At 38.8% G+C, this 18918-nt stretch overlaps 1 protein-coding gene across 1 annotated transcript; it reads right to left on the reverse strand.

Moving 5' to 3' along the window:
• Nucleotides 1-1323: 1323 nt before the first annotated feature.
• On the reverse strand, nt 1324-17754 carry cul3b (cullin 3b). The gene is made up of 16 exons (XM_008301334.1): nt 17478-17754; nt 14791-14988; nt 10614-10727; nt 10206-10366; nt 9641-9755; nt 9226-9454; nt 8698-8843; nt 7891-8067; nt 7253-7423; nt 6775-6882; nt 6188-6312; nt 5293-5389; nt 4613-4747; nt 4215-4401; nt 3344-3489; nt 1324-2546 (listed from the first exon to the last, which is right to left on the reverse strand). The coding sequence occupies exons 1-16, from the start codon at nt 17538-17540 to the stop codon at nt 2415-2417; spliced, it is 2304 nt and encodes a 767-aa protein (XP_008299556.1). The 5' UTR covers nt 17541-17754; the 3' UTR covers nt 1324-2414.
• Nucleotides 17755-18918: the final 1164 nt, after the last annotated feature.

An 18918-nucleotide genomic window follows, 5' to 3' on the forward strand; every position in this document is an offset into this window, starting at 1 on the left:
GCGTCAAACTGCAGCTGGACTTGTCCTCTGTCGACTTCAGAAGGAACTTCACGTTGGAGTATGTTTAGGCTGAGCTGCTGAGACTAAATCCTGGGCGAAAGGGAGCAGCAGAGGTGGTGCTACTTTAAATCTAAAGCCGCCTATAATAACAGAGAGCAGATGGCATGAGTCTAACAATATGAGGAGACAAAGGAGACGGTCCAGACGGGCTGGACAGACTTAAAAGTGCAGGAGGGGGGCTCTAAATCCTAGAAATTAAATACGTTGTTTTGCTAAAACCCAGTTAAGAGCTTTAAACTCATGAAGAGCTCCCTTTGAAGGACACCGAGTTTTGACAAGGTGAAGTGGAAAAAGTCCACACAGCTCTCCAACATGAGCTACATCCACGCTGTCTGTGAAAATACACAGAAATCTAAAAGAAAAGGAAAAAAACAACAAATTATTAACTGAAATAAAGAAACTGAGTAAGATGATGAAAAAAGATAAACAGAGAAAACAATAAATGCGCTTGTGTGTATGCATGTGCCAGATAGTATGTATTAGCTAGGTCATTTTTCAAAAACAATTTAAAATATCTTGAAGTCCAATTCATTTAATGTCACTTTATCTGAAAGTCTTTGTAAATCAAGGTGAAATTGGCAGGCTGTTGCTGTTGATCTGAAAGAGCACATTGCCCATTAACTTTCTGAAATGACTGAAAAAATCTCAACTATTATCAAAGAAGCAGGACAAGATATTTCTCAACAATATACTGTTGTAAAATAAATACTTCACAATCTCATGGTTGTTACATACTTCACCTGTATTTATATAACTTGTGTGTTTTACATCTAATGCTTTAGGGGGCTGTAACAATGAGTGTTATTATTGTCAGATGTTCTTGCAACTGTTTTGTAAAGGATTTTATTGAACTTTTATTTTGAAGGCTTTAGTTTGTGAAGTTGAGGCTATTTCTTAAATTTGAATCACACAAAGTAACTGAACAGCAGCACAAGCTTTGTCCTCCAAAAAAAAAAGAAAAAAGGGGCATACTGTTAAATCTACATCTTTCGAAAACAGCATATGACTAAACATTATAATTTTTGAGATATTTCCAGTGAAAATGAAGATGGATGGAACATAGTTACACTTGAATCTCAACACTCTGTCGTAAACACTGTTCTTCGGCTGCATGGCAAATTGTTGTTGTGAACACTGACAAACTGACTGTGGCTAACCATTTAAATTAAGCCTTAATTATGGTTAGCGAGTCAACGATTTCTGCCGCTTGCCAAGGCCTTCTCATGAAAGATGGAAAGAAAAAAAAAAAAAAAGAAAAACCCATCCTTTCATTTTTTTATTCTACATTTAATATGATGAAAACAAGGCCCTGTACAATCCACCTTCGCAGTGAGTACAATAATTATTTTACAATTTGTACACATAAGAACATGGTGCTAGACTGGTTCCACCTGTTCAAAATGCAGTCGAGAATGAAGAAAAAAAAAAAATCCTCTTCGAAACCTGCACCACAAGGAACCTTCCATTCAAAGAGAGGAGATCATTTTTTGGCTGATCACACAGCAGGCCTTAAGTGAAAAATGTGTCATGAGAGACCAAACACCATTTATGGAGTTGTATGTGTCTTTTTCCCCTGATTGATCCATTAGATAAAAGCATGCTGTGAAGCAACAGCCCTTGATCTCTCTAACCACTAGTACAGACCTGGCTAAATTATTGAAAAGAGCATTAAATATTTCAGCTATGAGAGGTGCACTTAATTCATACCAGACATTAAAACAACCCCAAAAAACAGACATATTTGCAACATAAATTAAGCACTCTTCATGTTTTCTCAAGTACTCAAAATGTACTGCTGTTGTAAACCAGGTCTGTACCAGTTAACACTTCGTCCGCTTCTTTAAATCTAAAAATCCTCTGTGAGGAAAAGGCCAAGACTGTCTGTCAACCTGTACAGCCATTATTGTGCCACAAAACACAAACATAACACATTGACATCAACATTTAAAACAGGGGAGTGAGTTCAAATGTTTTCTTGGTCTCCATGTGGCCACATGTTTGCGTTCACATGTTTACGCTCGTTCTTGACAGCATGTAGTTAATTGGCAAACAGGCTCACCCAGTTCTCTCCAAAGGCCACAAGAAACATGATTTTATACAAAACTAGATCCCCTCCTTGCGCTTCTCTCAGCAGAAGAAATCTAATATTGCTAGAAAACTTCGCCATCTTTTGCATGATTTTTTTTTTTTTTTTTTTTACACATTTTTATGGAAGAAAAGTTAAGCTTCCCAGTGTTTCCCAGTATCAATGATGAAAGCACTTCCAAGTTCATTCAAACACAGAGCAGTCCACAAAAAAACAAGGCCCTCAGTTTCTGTCAACTTGATGCTAGCTTTCACTGAATTCACTTGTTTTATGCTACATAAGTGTACACTTTGCGGTCCTCCGGTGTTCTTGCCAAATATTCCCTCTCAATGAGTCCTTCAATGCGCTTCTTGATGACTACGGGACTAGGAAGGAATCGTGCTCGCAACTGCTGTGTGACCTGTGGAGACACAAAACACTGTAATGAATACACAACACTTCATCTGTTTCCATCCTGACATTATCATTAAAATTTATTACTATGGCGTCTCATTTCACTGTCTATCAACTAGCCACAGAGCACTGGCCAACACTATGGACGGGTTGTGGTCAAACACAGAACAGAATAGAAACTATTGTCACTGCACAGTGTACAGCAAAGTCAAGCAGAAATCCTGCTGCTACATTCACACAATCAGACAACAGTTACAAAAAAAGAATAAGAAATGCGCAAACAGTAAAATATTATGTATAACTGTAACCTTATAAAAACTGAGACAGTTTATTGTTTTAAAGGAACCTTTTTTGATGTATTAAGATCACTATAGTGTAACTGATGTTGCACACTGCTGACCATTTACTGAAATGACTTATAGTCATGCAAAAAGTACATAAAAGGTGTAGTTGTATGTAAACATATGTGCAGGTTCAGTATATAAATAGATGATGAATATAAATAGATTACAGGTAAATATCACAGTGAGTGTAGTGCTAATGATCACTCATGTCCAGAGAGTTGATGTCAGCGCTATTTAAATTGAGAAAGCGCGTAATGAAAGACCGTCACTCTTGTATGTCCAATAATTTGCTGCACTGGGTGTCTTTGAGGGGAGGAAAATATGCACGTGTCCACTGTGAAAAATGTGAAGCTGAATATAATATACTGTGGTATATTACAACTTTCATTTTTGTAATCTAGACTACGTAATAAACTGCAGCTGCCTTTTAATATCACAGCAACCATTTCAGCTGACTGACCTCTGCTACTAGGACATTGTGCTGCATCTTCTTTCTGGACTTCATGATACGAACGATGGCAGCTTCAATCTCATGCTTCCTGTCGTCGTCCACCTTCTGCCGTGTCTCCTTCCTCTCTGGATCCGACTCCCCCTGTTTAGCAGCCACTAGGAGGTGCACGACAAAGGAAAATGAATTAACAGACAAGTAGTGTGACTACAGGAATATATGTTCTTTTCCAAAGTAAGCGCTTTGAATAATGTAATTGTGATGAAGTGAAAGGTGCTATTTCCTGTTATTGTGCTGCTGGGCTTAGGCACAGTTAACTGTTGCTGAGTTTCCCAGATGTGAATTAAGCCAAATCCAACAATAAAAACTTTTTAAAATGGAAATCTTCATCAATTTTTTCCTTTAGTCTTGGACTAGGCAAGAGTACAACAAGACATGACATTAAAAAAGTGTAATATTGACTAACTGGTGTTTAATGCTGCATTACACAGGAATGTTACACATTTTTGAACTGGTTCACATCAGTGTAATAAAAAGTAGATTCTTCTCCTGAATTTCTAGCTGAAAATGTGTTAACGGAGTGAAAATGTGTGGTTATTCAAAGTTGGATTTTATACCCAAAGTGAGACAAAAACTCACTGTATTTTGTTATTTATTGCAGCTTGCTTATTAACACTGATTGAGGGGGAATATCAGACCACCATCTATGCAATAAACTGCTCTGTTCATATTTCCTGATGGTTTTTGTGTCTTAATATCCTCATATAGCAGCAGATCACATGGAGCATTTCAAAAAACACAGTGTATGAAATTCAAAATAAAAAATAGTTTGACTCTCAAGAAAACATCATATAGACTTCATGATTTTTGTTTTTGTTTGTACCTGTCTGGATTTTGACACGATGCAGTTTGGAGGTAAACTGGTCATTGACTGTAAACACATGACCATTTTCAATCTCCTTGGACTTAGGCTCCTTGGTGAGAACTCTCTGTGTGGGCTTCCCACAGGCCAGAGACTGCAACGCTCGCACCAGCTCCCTCTCTGGGATGTCTGTCTCCTGCTGGATCTCCTACAAAATAAAGAGATCGAGTTTTGGGTCATGACAAAACAATAACCAACACATTACAGAGGCCAGAATCTAAAACTTGTCTTAGAATGACCTTTTCTTGCTTATTTTTCCCACTACAAATCAACAGACTGTGTTTCTTGGTACAGTAAATTGTTTTTATGATAGGGAGAACCATAGCATATGTAGTCCGCTGCTGAATTAAGTTGTGTACCTCAAAGGTGGACTTCTCTCTGTTGTTGAAAAGCATCAGGATGGTCATCTGGAAGGTGGACACCTGTAGGATGTGCTTTCTGGTGTTGGAGCCTGTCACTTGGGCCCCTCCGACCCCAACCTCTGACCCATCCTCCTGTTGACATATTGGGACGACAGATCAGAATCTGAAAAAGTGACTCTGAATCCGCTTTCACAAAATATTTTGTGTTGTTTCCTCAAAATATATTAAAGAGCAGATTTCTTTTTGATTTAAAAAATAAAATAAAACAAACAAAAATGACATTTATTTTCACAAAAAAAGGGATCAGACCTGCTGAAAAACTACACAACAGTCTACCAGCAGCATTTACTTATTTGTTTTACATTCATTCATTTGGATTGGTGAGTTTTTCTCTGTGTTTGCATCCATGTTATAAGGTGTTTCAGCAATACGTTTAAAAGAGTATCTATTACAATACAAGTTAAAGAAAGTCAGCGTAGTTAAACTTTTGCAAGAAAACTAAAACTTTATGAAACTGAAAATACACTAAATCTGATCACCTTCTTACTTTCCAGGGGACATTCCTCAGACACTACAACTAAGAAGCTTGTGTTTGCAAAACATTATGAAACAAGCTGTTTTCTGAAATCAAATTAACACACAATGTGCTGAAACTCTCGCTCACAGGTGGCACTCACCTTTTTGATGGGACCGTAGAATGTGGCATTTAGATCTGCAGAGCCCATATGGTGCTGCAGGGTGAGTTGTCTTCCGCTGTGCTTACCAAGGTAAAACCTGCAAACCAAAAGGAGTCACACAAGGTTAACTTCTAACAATAGCTTTGTACCACAATCAATCTTGGCATTAGCTCTTTCTGCAATTAGTTCATATCGTGTGACAGCAAATTCAAATGATTGTATTGTTGGGAATACACACAATCTGAAGCTGAAAAAAGAGGTTGTTTCTCAGTTGAGCATCCATTTACAGTGCTTAGCAAAATTATTAGACGACCACCCAGTGCAAGGTTTATGCCGTAGCTGCTCAAAATTAACAGCATTGATAATTACCAAAATCACTTTTTGTGTTTCTGTAGAGGTTAATATACCAGTATGTAAAAGCTCTTCAAACTAAATTATATTTCTAATGCTAAAATAATTATTATTGTGCTCCATGAATTTTAAAATTTAGTTTAAAAAAAAAACACAAAATAGTGAAGCACATAATTATTTCTTGATTATAAAGTCAAATTATAGTTATTTACTTGCATTCCTGAATAGAACAATTATTTTTAGTGGTTGAATGTTAAGCTTGATTTATTTCTGACTTCTCAAAAAAGCCCAGTAAGCTGGCTCAAATTTGGGTATAAAAAGGTAAATTCAGTTGGAAATTCCACATATGTGTGTGTGTGTGTGTGTGTGTATATATATATATATAGTGCTTAAACAACTTAGGTGGTCTAATAAATCTGTTAAGCACTGTATATCAAAACATAATGTATCTTTGTTACCCTTTTCTTTTAGATCACCCAATGATTTAGCCCACATGTAGGCAATAAACTTCTAGTTCTGTGATTGAAGGGTACAACTGACAAACCTTCTAAAGACTTCAAATGCATGTCGTGGTGAAGGGGGAATATTGCACTTGGGTGTTGCTGATTGTGTTGGCCAGTATCCTGTGGTCAGAACTCTCACAGTGAGATCAACCCCTCCAAGTGACACCTGAAGTTAGAAAAAAATACAAGATGCACAGTCAGGCTTCAGGCTGCGCTGATGCAATCACACTCTGGAGCTCACTGCTGCAGTGCACACATTTTAATGAGTGCAATTAGACGGTTACAAACACAAACTGTTTATCTGAAACAGATGAATGCGTTGCATCCAGACAATTTAAATATAAATAATTACTCATATAACAAATATGAATGACACTTCAGTAAGCTACAACAGCAACCAGATGGAGTTACAGACACTCTAGAGGCCAAAAGCAATCTGAAAGCACAGCACAAGGCAGAAAGTAACACCACGTATTTCCAAGATACAGACAGTTAGGTGCATAATTGCTTTTATATAACTGAGCAGTCCAGCAATGCTCAGTCAATCAAGCAGTCATGTACTGATGGCAGATAGCAAATAGGCTCATTATTTAGACAGGATGAGTTGTGGCATGCAGCGTGTCCTCACCCCAGTTGTCTGTAGATGTTGTCTAAACTCATCCATTGTGGTGTTGGAGATGCTCATATCCCGGAACATGCCCTCCAGTTTAGAGGTAAACTGACAGCCACACTCAGTCTGAGCAATAAAGACCAGAGGAAGGATTACATTTAAAAATCAAAAGCTCTTTCAGCTAAATCAATATCAACAGACAGGTGCAAATGGATACAGTCTGCTTAATGTTTCCTCTATCTTAAACTTCCCCTCTAATGTAACTAATCATTGAAAAAAGTCTTTTTTTAAAGCATAAATTAAAGAAAATTCACAGAAACATGCTGACATAAAAAGCATAAAAAAAGGTCTGTTTTTAAAATATTGGATTGGCAGTCAAAGCACAGGAATAAATGGACTTTATTAAATCAGTTGCTGTACTGAACTGTTCTCCAGATCTTTCTACACTAAACTTACTCCAAACAGCATCACTTGGTTGTATCACAAGTCTGCTCACCTTTAGTTTTGAGATCATGTTCTTCTCAGAGTCATCAGAGACACTTTTGTTGGTGAGCAGCCTGCGAGCCAGATGCTGCTTGTAGTACCTCTCAAATACATCTTTTTCCTGCATGAAGCGGAAGAGCACCATGGCCTTATCCAATATAGACTCCACCTCCTGCTCCGTCAGCTGAAGGAAATAAACAAAATGGGCCATACGGTCAGGTTATACCCAGCATAAACAGACCTTACAATTTGCTCTCCCTAGAAGTATTAAAAAGCAGCACAACCTTCTAAACTACGTCACACATGTATAGTGATTAAAATATTTTCTTTTATTGAAAAAATTCTAAAACAAACATGTTTTTAAATTCAGTTTTATGTCAAAACATATAAAAGACCTAAACTTGTGCTGCAGTGATAACACACAAAAAGGACTAAACTACACCAAAGTTTCATGAAAATTTCAAGGAAACAGAAAAAAAGGACACCTTTATCAAATCTTGAGACAGAATTTCACAACATGCAATAATTGTTTTGTTTTTTTAAGATGACAGGTTTTTGTACTACATTGTGGTAATACATTTTTAATAGAGCAGATCAGTTATATTGGTCATGCATTATAAAATAAGAGTGTAGATGCATTAGTGAACTCACTCCTTTTACTCCCTTCTTCAGTTTGTCATCAATGAAGAGTGAGAGGTATTCAGGTGAGCGAGAGTTAAGGTTAAGGAAGTACTCAAAATCGCCAGCAATAGTTTGTTTGAAGAGCCGGTCGTTATTGAAGGACTCCTGAAGGAAACGGTCAAAGCGAGACTTCAGGTCTAGCAAACCCTGCAGGAAGTAGACAGAAAAACACAAATGAAGAAGGATAATACAGCAGCACTTTGCATTACAAGTAGCTTAACACAGTAATTAAAGCTCTAACAGCAGCTACGGCAGAGGAAAGCTAGACTCATCAGAAAAGAATCAGGCAGTTTCCTGATCAGAAAACATGGATGCTGCTTGTCTGGCAGATGAGAGCAAGAACAGGACTCACAGTGACTATTTCACGCAAAAACTTCAGAAGTACTGAAAGACGAAAAGTCTTTCAAATACAGTGCTTTCTCTGTTTCACCTTGTAGTCCTCATATGGTAATGAATAAAGTGCAATGACACAGTGTGGTAAAGGCAGAGGCCATCATGGTTTGCAGCTACCAACACGAAGGTCAGAGCAGTTATCCTCTGCTGGGAGGCAATGGAAGAGTCAAGGCTCATCACGCAATAGCACGCGAAAGTGTACTGAGCCAGTGGAAACTGTTCCATGATCTCTAACACAGTTAGATGTTGAGACCTTTCTTGATCACTTGCAATATCATCTCCTGTCTTGCTGAAGCATATTATTCAAACATTTCACATGATGCTCCTGCAGATTCACAGGAATAAGTAACAACTGCAGTGTCTCCTGACAGCCCATCATCATACCTGGATATAGTCTACTGGGTTTTTTCCTTCTCCCTCCTCTGACACGAGAGCCTTGCCTTGTTCCCGCAGGTAGGAGCTCATACACTCACACATGGTCTTGAGCCCGTTGGGAACCCTGCTGAACAGCTTGTACATGCACGCCAAATCTGTGGATGGATGTGCATGAATACACACATGAGCACACATATCCGAAATCCATTTCTACCGACTGAAAAGGACGGAACATCTGAAATCTGCTGAAAAGGAGGCGCATTCGCAGACAGTGAAATTAAGTGAACTGAAACATTTTCTGAAGGCCCTACAGTTCTACAGTGGTAGAAATTCAATCATCCTTAAATTCCGTCTATGATACTGTGTGTGACATAAAGAAAGGAAAAAAACATGGCTGTAATAATTTTCAAGTAAGACACATCTCTGAGTGACAGCTACATGGGTAGTAAAGAATGTTGGGGATTTCTAAAGTCTGATTTTGATTAACTACTAATGCTGATGCTATTAAGTGTAGATATGATGTGACTGAGTGCTCACCGTCTGTTTTGCCGTTCTTAAGCATGTGGACCAGGCCTGAGTTCTCCATCTCTACTATGGTCTTCATGTGTTTGGAGATAAGCTCACGTTCTACAACCTTGACAATGGGCTCCTCTGTGGATTTATCCAGGCAGTGCATTACCCGCTCAATCTCCTCATTAATTCTGGCTTCTACCTTCTTTATGTACACACTGGCACTGTTTTCTGCAAGAAACTTTTGGCTCTCCATCTAAGTGAAAACAAGAAACAGTATATATAAGCTGTGTTCCATTCAAGATTTCAAGATGTTTTGAAAATCAACTGTATTTACACAGTTTTGTTTGTGTATTTCCCCCCAGGAGGGGATGATGTAGCCACACTCAACACAGATCCACATAAACAATGAACAATCAAGGAATGACATTATCCCCCAAACCTGGAAAAATTCTGCAGACATTTCTAAGAATGGTGCTTCAAAATCCTCTTCATAAACAGATCTCCCTTCAAGGCCGAGGATCATTAACATTTGGCAGGCATTTCTAATGGCCCCCCTGGAGGAGAGGAGAAGCAAATGTTGAAGGCATGATCAGTAATGCAAAAGAAATCCAACAAACTGAAAAGCTTACAAAAACAAAAACAACAAAACTTTTGTGGATGCGCATTTCACACTTACTATGGCTGCCAACAAACCTTTTATTATTCATTCATTGAAAAACTCACAGTCCCACTTCACAGCGCACGAGGACTGGAAAAATCAATGCTTTCAAATGTCAGATGCACTGAGGCTTTTACCAGTAGGCATAACTGTAGCAGATGTATCTGACAGCTCTTTTATTCTTTATATCAGAACCATCCACCTCTGATGTCAAATGGCGATTTTACTATTTTCCTTGATGAAATAATAAGACATGAACTCCATTTTCTTACAAATGTATGTGCAACTGAAACTCAAAATGTATTATGTAGTAATGCAAGGAATTCTGTTTGTGATTTTTGGCTACCTGTCCACCACCTCCCCCTTCCTTTCACGTGCAATCATGTCCAGCAGGGTCTGTCGGAGGTGATCTCTGATGCAGCCGTAGCGAACCACCTGATCCCTAAAGATGATAAGGCCCAGGTTGTAGACGTTCTCAACATTGTTCTGCTGCACGTACACCCGGTCCTGTGGTGCAGATACATAAAAGGAGAATGAATGGCTTGAACAATATTAGATATATGCATTTCACATATCACTGCTACTTCTATGTGTTTTCCTCCTTCAAAGTGACTTCAGCCGCAGCTGTTGTTAAACTGCATAAAATTAAATGTCTTCTCAGCTCTTCGTGTATGGCATGATTATGCGGTGCAATGGTCAGTTTGATTTCAGTGTTCCTGACCTTGCCTTCAGCTTTTATATCTCACTTACTCACCATATACATCAGGATGTCTCTGATCATCACCATCGCTGTCTGGTGGTCATTCCAGGCCTGATTTAGGGTTTGAAGGAAGTTATTGTTTAGGGAATTGAGGACATCTTCTCGTACCTGAGAGGGAGACACAAACACATATTAATGATGTGAGCCTACTGCAGCAAGTCGTGCAGTCTTAGGGGACATAAAATGCCAGAGTAAAAAATAAATAAATAAAAAAATACTCCTGAATCAAGCTGACACATACTTATGATTTCTTGTTCATGCAGCTTTTTATTGTGAAGTTACTTAGATCTTTTCTCCACTAGTCAGGCGTACAACAGCTCGATAATAGTCACACTGCAGTGTGACTCAGCACTGTAAACTAAACGTCTCTGTAGAGTAAGATTCTTAAGGGCACACCGACCTCCCCTTTTTTTCCTTTTTCTGGGCAGAGATGATGAATTATCACCTCTGCTCCTAATGTTATATGAGATCAACCTTCGTAGATGCGTTAACTCCTTCTTTTACACATCCAGATCAAATGTCAGAAGCAAACCCATAAATTTAAATACCTCTTAAAAATCAAACACTCATTCTACACACTCTTGGCTGACGTACAAATGTGAGGTTTATGAGGCCACTATTATTGCTCGGTAATAATAAGATGAAGCTGCTGTTATGCTGATCTGTTCTAATACTTTGTAATGCTGCTCCTCCATCATATTATGTGAGTTTGTTGTGAGCGTTATTTTGAGTGTCCTGTCTATCCTAGACGTTCATTCCGCAAAACTTGAGGCCAGGAGACTTTGCTGGGCGTCAGGACAGTGAACGGCGCTGGAATTGTGGCAATCGATTGTGATTCGGACATACTGCGCCAACACGGAGTCCTATCGGAGACTACGCCGGAAGTTACCCGAGAGAGAAGGAAGCGCAAATGCTGAGAATGTAAACAAAAGAGGAGGAAGAGAACTGGGATCCATGCTAGGCTAAAGGCTAACCCCTCCAGACTAGCAGTACCGTCGCTCCTACTCTCCAATGCCCGCTCCCTCGACAACAAGCTGGACGAGCTACGTTTGCTGAGAGAAACCTGCAGAGAGTGGAAAGACTGCTGTATGTTTAACAGTTAAACATGGCTCCATGACAACATATACAGCTGGAGGGGATGACATTGTTCCGGGCGGACGGACAGACAGCTAGCTCTGGGCAGCATCTGCGTCTTCACCATCGTCACGCCATCGTGTGTGTCTTTGTGTCCCTGAAGACCTAACAGGACCTGAAGAGGTTCGCCATGTTCAACGTGATGGTGGCGCGCATGGACGCAGCCCCCCCTTCAGGAAACAGCGAGAGTGAACGTTTAGCGCCTCGCCAATCCCAGACGTTCATTCTGCGAAACTTACAAATTAAATGATCCTGAAGAAACACTTTCATCTTGCCTGTACTACTGTGTATGTACAGCAAAATGACAATAAACTTGATTTGATATTAAACACGATGTATTATCGACCTAAATACATATATTAGAATAAAGTCTGTTAAATGTCGTATTAATTATGAAATGATTTTCAGAAAAATGTGATGAACACTGCACAAGATTAAAGTGAGATTTCCTTTCTGATAAGGAATTAAAGAGCCTGCTGACTAGGGATGGGTATCATTAACAATTTAATGGTACTGATAGTCTTACCGATACTACTCATCAATCCTGTACGTATTATCAGTTCTTTAAGATATTTTTAAAAGAGAAAAATTAAACAAATCAAGAATAAAAGTATCATTGCTTTATCTTTATCTTTCCTCTTTCACCTTCTTCTTCACACCTCACGTTTAAGTTAAAAAAAAAATTTAACGCAGTACTACAGGATTTTTACTGTGTGATATTAATACTTCTAGTTTAGGAAACAGTTGAAGTACTTCTACCACTGCCAACGCCCACATTCAGTTAGAGAAAGGGGGAAGATAAAGCAACAGTTTGCCTGAAGCCCCCATATCTTTCCTGTTCTGAGGCTGACTGTCCTAACAGTTCAGATGATGCTCTGACTATTTTATATTGAATATATAAAAGCATCCAGAGTGAAAGACCAGCTGGCTAAAGGTGACTTTCAGTCATTAACCCGTGTTCATATAATTTAGGTAACTCTGCATGCAGGCTCTATGCTGCTTGCATAAATAACAAAATTGGTTGGTGAGAGATGAACTACATGTCAGGCAGTGAGAATCTGTGCATTTCTCCACTTGTATGTGATGAACCTTCGCCAGATGTTTCGACACATTGATCAGATTTCCGCTCTTAAATGCAAAAGACTTGATGCACTTGTGGGAATGAGCATAGTCAGCATTGACTCAAGTAAAGTGCAACCACACTTTAGGATGTTTACTTCTCTCTGACATTCACGCTAAGAGCACAGTCTGTTTTAAATGCATCATAGCTACGGTAAAAACAGAGTTAGTGATATAAAATGTGATCCTGCTACCGATAGCAGAACCGATAACCTCAGAGCTTATTGATCACTCGAGTGTTAATAATGTAGCCCCACAGCCCGTTTATTATGAGGTTTAACCCGGTACCCATTCTAGAGATGTAAATGATCACTGCCATGTTTTTGGTAAAGGTAATAAACAAACAATAAAAAGAACCATAAACGCCACAAATGTTTGAAGAAAAAGACACTATATGTACTAAACCCAACCAAGAAGTAGAGTAACTATTGCACAGAAATAACCTAGGAGTCAAACTTTATGATTCAGCAGTTGAAATGCAATTGCCGGCTTTACAAGTTAAGTTTGGTTGACGTTAGGGCTGGACCCGAATATATGCACATCACAGAACCTAAACACCGAAACTGGCCCCAGTAGCCAAATGCGGCCTGTGCGTCACGCCCACTCCAGCCCGTCGGAGTCTGAGCGCACCATCGCGCGGCACCCCTGAAAATTCGGGATATTTGTCATTAATTGGGACCAAATGTCCGGAGATCAAAAATTGCTATTTGGACCAGCCCTAGTTGACGTGAGGTAAAATATGTACATTTTAAGCTGCATCCAAACCATTCCTAATGTCTGTCTTTCACAGTAATATCTGCATCATTATTAGATAATAAAAACACACTCAGGTGTCAGATCTTGCTTTTTTGATCTATTGCTTGTTGACATTCCCTGACTGCTAATTTACTGAGCTTGCCAAGTTGAGAATGTGCATTTAATTAAGCTGTATAACCATCTGGCTGGTATTCAACAGCAGCCTGCTGAAATATTACTCATTGGGTGACTGCAAACGGTGAGCTGCACAGAAACATTCACTACAGATATCATGGACAAACTTAATTTGCTTCTAATTACATGCTACAAAAAACAAGTGACAGCTTAGGAGCAACATTCCCTGATGGGTTCTCGAACTTATTAGCAGGAATTTGAAAACAAATTAATGTCATAGTTATGGGATAAGCATTGGACTGCCCTCCCTATATATATTCCCTATATATATAAAACAGGCTGTTCAGAATAACCCACATTCACAAACATGTGTCATTTCTGCCACTTCCCTTTAAATGGGTTTCTCCAGGTAAATAAACCATGTCAATGTCTACTTAGAAAAAAAAAAGTGCTTGGTCAAGGCATCATTCAAAAACTTGAGGCAATCACAGTTTTGTGAAAGGCTATCAGACAGATTAGCTCAATTGTATAGCTGAAAAACCTGAATAAAATGACCGCTCAAGGCCCTAACCCCTTGGCACTTCCTAGCCAGCCACAGTAACGCGCAATCTGTCAAAAGGAGGTATGAGTCAAAAGTTTTACAAATCGACCCATACATAAGACTTGACTAACACCCTGTGAAATTGTATTCTCCATCTTTCTAACTTCATTGAATGCTCACTCACCCTCACAAGGCTGCTCATGAACGGAAACAGCTCATATTTTCTGGCATTACCTTTGTTTTGCATGGATGACACACAAGCCAAGCAGTAAAATGAATCTTAATATGAAGCCGAGGACAGATTGTGTTTAGCACCAAACAGACTACTGAAAAAAATAAATAAATCAAGAAGATAGCTCAAATTCAGCTCCAATATACAATCCATAGCTCTTATTAAATTCACTTGAGTGACAGGGAGGTTAAATACAGTCGTAAATGATTCATTCAATTTGTCATCACTTGACTTTCAGGTTCTCTCTGCAACTGTGTTAGTTTTATTAGTCTTACTTTGTTGATAAGGTGTTCAGTAACGACTTCCCGCAAGCCCGTGTACAGCTTCTCTCCATGTTTGTGGAGCACCATTGTGTAGGCGTTCCTGTAAAGTTCCTCAAAGCTCAGGCCGCTGTTGTTCTTCCTCTGAATCTCTTGGATGGCATTCTTCAGAAGGTCCCAGATATTGTTGACGTACTTCTCATCCATCGTCATCTGCAAAAGGTAGCCAGTACTGGTATGAATAAGATGAACTCACCTATAATTATCTGTGCCAACACTTGCAACCAAGGATCCTGTTACCAAATAAAGTCTTCTAACACAGACAGATTCCCACCTCTGTGCAATTTTGTCCTTACAATCTTCACAGTTAATATGGGTGCAAAAAAGATGGTCTATTCTATGAATAGCCATCCCCAGTCTATGATTATTTACTTTGTTATTGACAATGAGTCAATGAGGCGTATTGTGTTAAACCTTAACAGCTTTTCCAAACCTCCATCAACAAGTTCCAACCGCTACGCTGTCTGTTCACACATCTGTATACTTATTATAGAAGACCATATGCTGAAAAATAGGCCATTTGCCCAGATGTGAAATTCTAAGGTGATCATTCCTCCCCTGCTGTGTATACTGCCCTAAACCATATGATTTAATGTATAGATGGTTGGGGGTAGGATAAAGTATGGTTTCTGTAGAGTCTGCTGATTATAGCAAATGAGGCAGGAGAGAGAGAAAAAGATGTACTGGAATGAATCATTTAGTGCCGAAGAAATACTTTACATGAAAAAGGGGCCTAACGTGACAGCTACATTAACAGCTCCAGGGTGCACTGATACCATGTCAGCTCATTTTGAAGGAACTGTATTTTCTCACATAATGAAAAAGACTGAACTTTTGTGTCATATAATCACAATGCTTTCCTGCAGTGATGCACCTTTATAATAATCTAGAAACAAAGAGATAACAATTAGGCTCATACACAACACTGAGCACCGAGTTTTTTTCTTTCAAACATCATTTTACGGGTCAAGACACACTTTTCAGTCTCTTTAGAAATCTTGAGCTGATCTCTCTAGTATGCTGCTACAGTAGCTGGAAGAGTGGTCCATTTTGACTAGGCTGAATCAAGCCTACTATACTCTCTCTTTCTTACATCTATCTTAACACCCAATAAATTACTGGTATAGAGTTTGGGCAGTCTGTCTCAAAAGCATTAGGAGAACAAGGAACAATCACTGTCAGAACAACACTGTAAGCCCCTCTAATTAGCAGCATCAGCCCTATGAGGGAAACGTAAAATAGAAAATATGCCAATATGTATACACTATGAACAAGGTGACTATATAGATACCAGTCAATTAGTATCAAATATTTAAAGGTGCATACACGCATGCATGGGTTTCTATATTGATGTATCTGAAATTCTGCATATTTCTAAAAGCAAACCTAACCAACAAACCAATAAAAGCCCTACTCATTTTCTACTTTCCACCATTTTGGCAAGCTGTCACTGTTGAAAAAGAAATGCAGGAGAGGGGATATTTAAGTTACCAGGTAGTATAAAGACAGTGGAAAACTTGCAGTTCTAGTTTAGCATAGCACTGAGCTGTGGTGCATCATCATAACTACAAATCTGTAATCCGGTGTATAATTAAAAGCTTTAAACTTAAGCAGTTCCCTTCAACATGTCTGTGGGCTTCTGAATAACCAGACACGTTGGCCACAGGAGAGAACTTAATATGTGCCATCTCTAGTGAAGAGGAACAGTGTGTGCTCCCCCTCAGCAGACAAGCCCAAACACATGCATGTCAAGATTCTGGTCTTAGAGCAAGTTTCTGTCAGGACTGGGCCACATTCAACAGGCTCACAGAAGGTCCTCACTGTATTAACACAAGATAGCTACGGGGGGCACCGTCAGGAACACACTGACTGAAATTGCTCAACCTCTCAAAGATGTGTAACCAATCCATCAGGTTCCTGGATAATGGGCTACACTCTCACTCAGCCAGTCGCAGACAGGCTGATGTTTTCTGCAGAATGAGGTCAGTTCATAAATGACATGTCTGCAGACAAAGGAAGAGCCGGGGGACAACGAGACAAAACCTAGAATCACAATTTAAACATCAAAATAACAGCAGATGCAGATCTGCATCCCCACAGCCACAGATGCAAAACCAGAACTAGGTTAGCTGATTTGGTTTTCGTTAGCATCCATTTCTAGCTGCAGTAACGCTGCTGGTTGTTCTTGCATGCGTGTGGATATCTAGCTGGTATTTTAGTGCACAAAACCAATCACATTTTAAGGTTTGACACATAGAGGTCATGCATTTATCAAAGAAAGCCAAAGGTGTGAAAACAACAAGTGTCAAGAGTCAGGGCTAACGGTTAGCGTCAGCTATGTCGACAGATCCAATCTGCTAGCTAACGTCTGGGAAGTTGTAAGATAGTTTACCGTAAATGGCAATTAAAGTGCTTTATAAAACTATTAACTAAGGTGACATTATAACAAAGTGGCCACCTAAACAACCGACCAACAGTGGCAGCGACTGGACAATTTAACGGCTGTACTTTGTTTACGGATAGTCAAGTCATATCATCTGCTCAGCTGGTTAGCTTGCTAGCATTTAGCCAGAAGCTCAGACCACGGTAATCGAGTCACCGCCCGGCGGGCAGGCAGAGCACCTACAGCGGGAAGCACTTACAGGAAAGGCCCGTATCCTCATTTTGGTGTCCTTCTTGGTGCCGCCTTTGCTGAGATTGGACATGGTTGCCTCGTCCGTGGGCTCTGTATTCACATGAAAGTGTTCTCCGGGGAGGGACGGGGGTGACTACTGGTTTCTGGAGCAGCCGACGAGCTTTCACTCGACCTCGTAGCTCCGCGTCCCGGCACCACAACTTTATTGTTGACAGCCAAACGCCAAATCCGATAGTTCTTCATGCAGCAATGGCGGACTACCTGCAGTTCTCACTGCGCAGAGCTCACGCACTCCAAATCACGCGAGAAACTAATAATTACGAACGTTTTCTAAACTTTGCTTTTCTTTCTTGCACCTTTGAATAGTTTAGAGGTGAGCAAAGAGTTTTGATGTTAGAACATTATTTTTTTCAATTATTGTATTCTCCTTTAAATACGTGTCCTTGGCAGATGTTGCTGGAAGAATGTACATAAAGTACACTTACTCTACAATATAATTCTATGTAGTATATTACAAATATGAGCAAGAAAGACATTGAATTAATAATAATAATAATAATAATAATAATAATAATAATAATAATAATAATAATAATAAATAGCACAAACAAGCAAACAGAATATATTAATGCAAACAATGTACATAATAATCAAAAATAATAATTAAGAAAACTGGCTCATGGGGTATCTGCGGAATCCTTGAATATGTTGGGTTTGTCATGTATATTTTTGTAGGCTCATAAATTAGTCAGGCTAATCCCCATAGTTAATAATATTATTGGGTCTCAGTCTTAATATTTATTATAGCCAAGTAAAGTTGTATTGTATCATTTATTTGCTAGGTTTAATCATTATTGATTAAATTACTCAAACAAATTTACACCATAAAAAACACAGCAGGGTCTTAAACACAATATTTAAACTTGTTAGTCGAATTTGTAACATGAATCCTATTTTTCTATTGTAAAGCACTTTGGCACAACAGCTATTGCTTTTAATGTGCTTGATAAGCTAAAGAGTTTACATTTACCCTAGCATTAAAGTACTGCCACATATTGATTCATCAATCCTAATATAGAAATTTAACATAGTAACCTTAACCTGTTTTTTTGTACGATTATGTCACTCTTACAGTGATACTTCTACTTTTACCTAAGTATAGACAATTTACATGACCAAATGATCTGAATGCATCCTATGAAATACATCACAACAAGTAAATTTCCTTCATTCAAGCTTCTAGGAAAGTAGACATTACTACGTAATGTATCATTTACATATATTATCAAAAGTAAAGTAGGATATTCCTCCAGTTAATGAAATATGTGTTTTGTAGTATTAAACATCATGTCTGAATTTATTTAATTTACTTTCTTGTCCTCAAACTACAACATTAAAGTACTGCTACATATTGATGCATCAGTGATACTATATAATTATGGCCTAAT

This window comes from Stegastes partitus, unplaced genomic scaffold (genome assembly GCF_000690725.1).
Source record: "Stegastes partitus isolate 25-593 unplaced genomic scaffold, Stegastes_partitus-1.0.2 Scaffold35, whole genome shotgun sequence".
Classification (NCBI taxonomy): domain Eukaryota; kingdom Metazoa; phylum Chordata; class Actinopteri; family Pomacentridae; genus Stegastes; species Stegastes partitus.